The 6,503-nt window shown below is 42.5% G+C and overlaps 1 protein-coding gene across 2 annotated transcripts; it reads left to right on the top strand.

Moving 5' to 3' along the window:
* The first annotated feature begins 1,814 nt into the window (after nucleotides 1-1,814).
* Nucleotides 1,815-5,787, top strand: LOC119363163 (arabinosyltransferase RRA3-like). Of its 2 annotated transcripts, none has more exons than XM_037628474.1 (2): nucleotides 1,815-2,110; nucleotides 4,414-5,787. In XM_037628474.1, exons 1-2 carry the CDS (start codon nucleotides 1,925-1,927, stop codon nucleotides 5,500-5,502), a joined length of 1,275 nt encoding a protein of 424 aa, XP_037484371.1. In that variant the 5' UTR covers nucleotides 1,815-1,924; the 3' UTR covers nucleotides 5,503-5,787. The 2 variants fall into 2 exon arrangements, with proteins under 2 accessions (XP_037484371.1, XP_037484372.1); XM_037628475.1 differs by lacking the exon at nucleotides 1,815-2,110 and adding an exon at nucleotides 2,144-2,422.
* The last annotated feature ends 716 nt before the right edge of the window (nucleotides 5,788-6,503 follow it).

The raw sequence follows: 6,503 nt of genomic DNA, 5'->3' as shown, positions 1-6,503 counted from the left end.
GATGGCGGATTCTAAATAACAACACTACTACAACCGTTGGAATGCTTGTTAGAAAACAAATAGTTAAAAGATATTGTTGTGACATTAATCCCATTCATGAGAAGAGATCATGCAAAAAGTGAATTCAACAGAAATTTACAACATTCTAAGGCTAGCATCTCCTATTATGCATAGAATTCCAAAAACCAAAATGTCATTTTCTTGAAGAATTCTACAGTGGAGGAATTCTTGGCATCCACAGGGGTGATAAGTGCATACGGGTCCTAATCTGCTTAGTTGATTGAGTATAGTTATAAAAGAATCTTTGTTATTGGAACTAAATTTTCTTTCGGTTTATAAGAGACAGCCATTTGCATAACAATAAAGTGAAAACATCAATCCTCTGAAGCATGAAATTGGGATATCTTCGCTCTACGTACTCACATCAAAGAGCAAAAAAATATGGGGAAACTCTTAATATAATAAAAACAAAGTTGAAATTGCAGATATGAACATGGATAAACAAACAATCCATGGAGTCATTTTGTTGCCTCATTGACAAATGATAGCCTTGATATACGAGCATCATGGAGCTGCAATATAAGAACTAAATAACACATGCATACAAGTGGAGCGCCATCATCCTTGGATGAGGTGAACGCCACAAAGGCGATCAGAGATGCAAGGACAGTGAGCTTACACTTCTTTTTATATTGTATTTTTTTGGTACAATATTTCATTAGGGCAGTTGCAAAAATCTCAAAAACGAATTACCATGCAAGCATGGCTTTAGATAATCAAGCCTTAGCATGTTAGACAATGAAGTCTTACTGTCCTAGATAGAAATTGAGTATGGGATAAACAGATGATTGTTTCTAATCCAGTCTAATATGTAGATAGAAATTAAGAACTTATACAAGAAAAATATTCCATAAACTATCAAAGTGGTATTGCTAACCTTACAATGGAGAAGACATACATGATAGAGAAGCGCCTCCTGCTTGCTCCTCCTCGCAGCTGAGGAAAGTATAGTTGCGTCCATGTAGGGCAGAAACGTGGCGGCCATCGCGCCTGGGAATGCCCAGGCCGTGCTGCGAGCTGACGAGCCGTGGACTCCCACCGGGCGCCACCGCTCGGGGTGATGAGGGGCGCCGCTGTTCGATGTCGAGGTCCGATGAGCAGAAACGCTCCGCCTTGTCCATTCCAACTCGAGTTCCCCTTCCTCCCATCCGTTGGTGCTCATCCTTTCATTTTCCTCTCCCATCCGACCAGCACAGAGCAGCGAAACAGGAATGTGAGGTGGTAGCGGCTTGGAGGCAATGGACAATGGGAAGGATCGAGGGGTAGACCATTTTGCGGCGGGCTAGCTAGGTGCGCTATCTCGCGCCGGCGGCGGCATACCTAGGTTTCCCCACGCTCGTATAGTTTTATTTTTATGTTGAGGGCAGGCTCTGGATTGTGCCTCCGATAAGAGAATGCTTCATGGGCTTTAGTCGGGTGCCAGGCCCGTCTAACCAAGATGCTTAGATTTTTTTTATGAGAGTAGCTTCCCTCAAGGACAGATCCGCCAGTTAGTGATTGGACGGCCAAGGATGATCGACCACGCGATCTAACGGACAAAAAGACAGAGGGATGAGAGGGCATCAAAGTGGTTCAGTTTTACTGTCCTTAAATTAATGCCACACATGTCCGTACATGTTTTTTAAGAATAGAAACATCATTTCAAATTGATAGTACATTTGTCCAGCTCAAAAAAGCAAAAATTGCCGTTCAGTTTGCCCACAACCCAACAGCACTGTTCCTCCCACTTAAACAAAGCAAACCGGTCGTCACGTCTCGGCTTAAACCACCCGTTCCAGAAAGAAGACGCGAAAGGAATCCACAACTCCGCCGTTTCCATAGCTCTCGCCAGATCTCGGTGGTGGCGGCGGCATCACGGAGGCAGATGGCCGGCCGGCGCGAGCCCCCCCTGATGCGCACCGGCTTGGGCAGCGGGCAGCCGCCGTCCCGCGGGTCCCGCATCGCGGCGGCGGTGGCCGTCGGCGTTACTCTCGGCTGCGTCTGCGCGTTCCTCTACCCCGACGGCCTCATCTCCCGCTCCACCGACTCCGCCCTCCACTGGCGTCGCCGGGTAACCTATTCGTCCTTTCTTCTCCTTTCTTCCTTGCCTGTTCGTTTCTTGGTAGATGACTTGTTGGTTTTGTGATGTATCTTGACTGAAAGGTTTTCCAGTGTTGGTCCGCTTAGTGTGAGATTAATATTCATATATGATTCTTGTTAGACGAATGCAACAGTGTAACGACAATGGATGAATCTTAGAATCTAAGTCAACCAGGTATGCGTGAGAACTCAGACTTGTTAGGGAATGATGGCGTGCATCTTCCGTCTGGACCAGTTATGAGCAGTCTCTGGAGAATGCTTAAAATGCTCCAATGATATGAAGGTAATTGCCTAGATTAGCATAAAAAATGTCATAACCTCAGAATGGATAAGCGATGCTCAGAGATTACTAGCATTTTAGCTGTTGTACACCCAAAAATATGATTATTGTAGTGGAAGAAGGCGATATCTGCATTTTGCTATGTTCTTCTGGTTTCTGCTATGCTTTGTGATTACTTAAGGTTGTCGTTTGGCTAGTTATTACATCTGCTTAAGTAGTCATTGGAATGATTGAACACTTGTATGCTATGAAATGATTGAACACTTGTATGCTTGTCAGAGATGTTGGCAGCACATGCTGCTCGATTTATGTTGCAGCAAATAATCATCTTTGCACAAGCACTACTATATTTTTGCAATTCGCTGCAGCCAGTAGCTTGTGCAGGGGTTCCCGTTAGCAACAAATATTTTCATTTTTTTTACCTTTCTACAAATAAATGATATTTCGAGCGCTTGTTGTCAAATGCCTACTGCTGTGCCATACAGTCAAGCTCCTAGCAGTGATCTGAATCAAATAATATATGGGAATGAATTACACCGTAACAGGCAAAACAGGCATGCACCTTGATAGCAATTAGGAATGGCAATTGCAAACAACCTGGCAAGACAGAGAATCAAACTGTGAACTTTAACATCTAGGTGCTCCGATGGTTCTCACCTAATTGTCTACACTATGCTGCAAGCCTTGTCCATGTATGTAGTCTTGGCTTTCACCTTCAGATGATTTTCCTTGTTCATTGCACTTACAGAATTCTAAAATAAGTGTGTATCTCAATAGTTATACTTGTCATTATTCCTATTTCTTCTTAGGTTTTGAAGAAACTCCCAACTAATTTTTGCTTTGCCAAATTGCCCGAAGCTCAGCACCCTCTGTTATTTCTTTGATATTAAATATTATAGTCTGAAAAAATGTTTCTAAAGGCAATGACTTGTGGGATCTTAACCTTTGTGCACCAAAATAGTCATATATCACTGTCATAGGCCTCTAAGAGCAATTCTAGCAGACTCCCGAAGAGGCCCTCTATCCCTAAAAAATTTAGAGGGCCCTCTACAAACACCTAACTTGTCTGTGTATTTAGGGAAGAGCAGGGAAAATATAGAGGGCATTCTGTCCTTGTTATTTTGGTGCCAGGAAGTTCCATGTCGCGTTTCTTCCCTCCTGCGCTGTTTGCTGTCGCCGCCACTAGCATAGCCTCCGGCGAGCTCCCGCCTCTCCCGGCGCTCATCTTTTCCCCTACCCCGGTGCCACGCGAATGGAGTCCAACGAGCTCCCTGCGACTCCCTCTCCATCTTCCGCGCTCCCGCCCCTGACTTCTCTCCCCCTTGCTATCCTCATGCAAATCTCCGCCACCGCTCCTCCTTCCGCGCACCCCTCCTACTCCCGGATAGATGCACCACACTTGGAAAGCTCCGCACCATACCGCTGCTTGAGGGTTGTGCACTCCGTGAAGACCGTAGCAGACCTGGCCGCCAAGGCCACTTTCAAGCACGTGAGGACCTGAACCCGGAGGTGCCGAGCTCCAGCACCAAACAGATTCTAAATAACACATTCCTATTCTTTCTTCTACAGGGGCATTCAGAAGTTCTGTATGGTCATATATCTAGAAATGATGGAAGGCTGTATACCTTGAATAATGCTTCCAAAATCTGCACCTTCCAAAATGGCATTCCTAAATTTTGTATGTTCATATATGGTCATATATCTTGAATCATGCGTTCACAATCTGCACCTTCTATATTTTTTTGGGGTAAGTCCCACATGTCTGATACGAGAGTGGTAGACGACGTACCTTCATCACCAAGACACCAATTCCCCTTTAATGTTAAAAAAGATCATGTGCATCTATGTACAGAATCTGATGTTCATAATTTTTCAGTTGGCTTATATATTTACATATCTGTTGTTGATTGTTTAATTATTATAACCAAGGTGTGTTATGCTTAAGATGTTTTCTTCATGTGCTGCTTTTTACAATTATATTTTTGATATGTTAGGCTGACTCAGTTACTTGTGAGACATCGGAGGAAGTTACCAACCTACAGTCACAATTGGCATCATTGGAGAGAAAAAATGCTGACTTCAGGAAGCAGATCAATGAACTCTCGGTGAAGCTTCAAATGGCTGGGCAAGGAAAAAACCAGGCTTTGTACAGTGCTGGTCCTTTTGGTACCGTGAAGGCTCTTAGAACAAATCCAACAGTCATGCCTGATGAATCCACCAATCCCAGACTGGCCAAGATATTGCAACAGGTTGCTGTAAAGAAAGAAATCATCGTTGCAGTGGCAAACTCTAACGTGAAACAGACGCTTGAGATGTGGTTTACTAATATCAAAAGAGTTGGAATCACAAATTACTTGGTTGTTGCATTAGATGACAGCATAGAGAACTTCTGCAAGTCCAAAGATGTCCCAGTTTATCGGCGGGATCCTGATGAAGGCATTGACAGCATAGGGAAGACAGGTGGAAACCATGCTGTTTCTGCCCTGAAGTTCCGCATTTTGAGGGAATTCTTGCAGCTTGGGTACAGTGTTCTCCTCTCCGATATTGATATCATGTTCTTCCAAAATCCCTTTGATCATCTTTACAGAGATTCTGATATAGAGTCCATGAGTGATGGCCATGACAATATGACAGCCTATGGTTTCAATGATGTGTTTGATGAGCCTTCAATGGGCTGGGCAAGATACGCACACACGATGCGCATATGGGTTTTTAATTCTGGATTTTTCTTCATAAGGCCAACAATCCCTTCAATTGAGCTCTTGGATAGGGTAGCTGGTCGCCTTTCTCGTGAACCCAAATCATGGGACCAGGCTGTTTTTAACGAGGAACTCTTTTTCCCCTCGCATCCTGGTTATGTAGGTCTACATGCATCCAAAAGAACCATGGATATATATCTCTTTATGAACAGCAAAGTTCTCTTCAAGACTGTGAGGAAAAGTGCTCAACTTCGGAAGTTGAAGCCAGTGATTGTGCATTTGAACTACCATCCTGATAAGGAGGCGCGCATGAAAGCAGTGATTGAATTTTATGTTCATGGAAAGCAGAATGCACTTGATCATTTCCCTGATGGATCAGAATGATAAACCAAAGCTTATTAGGAAACAGCAAATGACCCTTCTTGTTTTTTTGCTGTTATCCATTGTTCTTGAAACTCTGGATGGAAGCACGTATCCGTGACTATTGTAAAACAATACATGGTAATTTTGGAACATTGTGCTTGAGATGTCAGACTTGCAGTGAGCATCTAACCCTGATAGTTCTGTAGTTGGTAATTTAAATGTCGATCTTGATACTACCTTCTGTACTTTGTTGGGCTTGAACAATTTTATGTCTGGTTAATAATAAGTAGCAGTATCACATCTGCATGTGTGCGTGTAGAGTTGTAGTTATATGGTAGTACCTGTGGAAAGATATGCTCCCGTTAGCAACTTAAATCACCATATCTTATTAATTTACACCTGCTGTAACCATTTCCTACTAGAATAAGTGGATTACTGAGGCATTAGTTTGGATTGTTAATGGACTATGGTCAAATGGTGGAGGTTGCCCTTCGAAATGGAGTATTCCCATAATCTCACATCTCCGTATATTGGACTAACACTGTTTGCGAAACGCCTCGGCGATCGATCGCCGCTGTTTGTACGATCAATCTACTTCACATATACTCCCTCCTCAACTTTGTACTAACTTTAGCACAAAATTAGTACAAAGTTGAGTCACTTATTTTGAGATGGCTTTGTAGTAACTTTAGCACAAAATTAGTACAAAGTTGAGTCACTTATTTTGGGATGGAGGGAGTAAAACTGAAGAAATTAACCTGCAAAAAAAATAAAAACAAATGAAGAAATTAATATGTCTTTAAAGTTCACTTATTTTAATGTTCGCACCAGGAATGAACAATAAAAATACATTAAAAAATCAAAACAATTAAAGAATCATGCATGAGCATAATTGAGGTTTTTTGTATCCTTGCGACAAACCTAAAACTTTGATTATTTTTGAACGGAGTGAGTATGTTTCTATTTCTGAATTGTGTGAATATTCTCAGTTTTATTTCTCTATTTCTTTATTTTTGTGTTTT

The sequence above is a fragment of the Triticum dicoccoides genome, chromosome 2B (genome assembly GCF_002162155.2).
Source record: "Triticum dicoccoides isolate Atlit2015 ecotype Zavitan chromosome 2B, WEW_v2.0, whole genome shotgun sequence".
Lineage (NCBI taxonomy): Eukaryota > Viridiplantae > Streptophyta > Magnoliopsida > Poales > Poaceae > Triticum > Triticum dicoccoides.
Note: the sequence above shows the minus strand (reverse complement) of the source record. Positions and strands in the feature narration are given on the sequence as shown.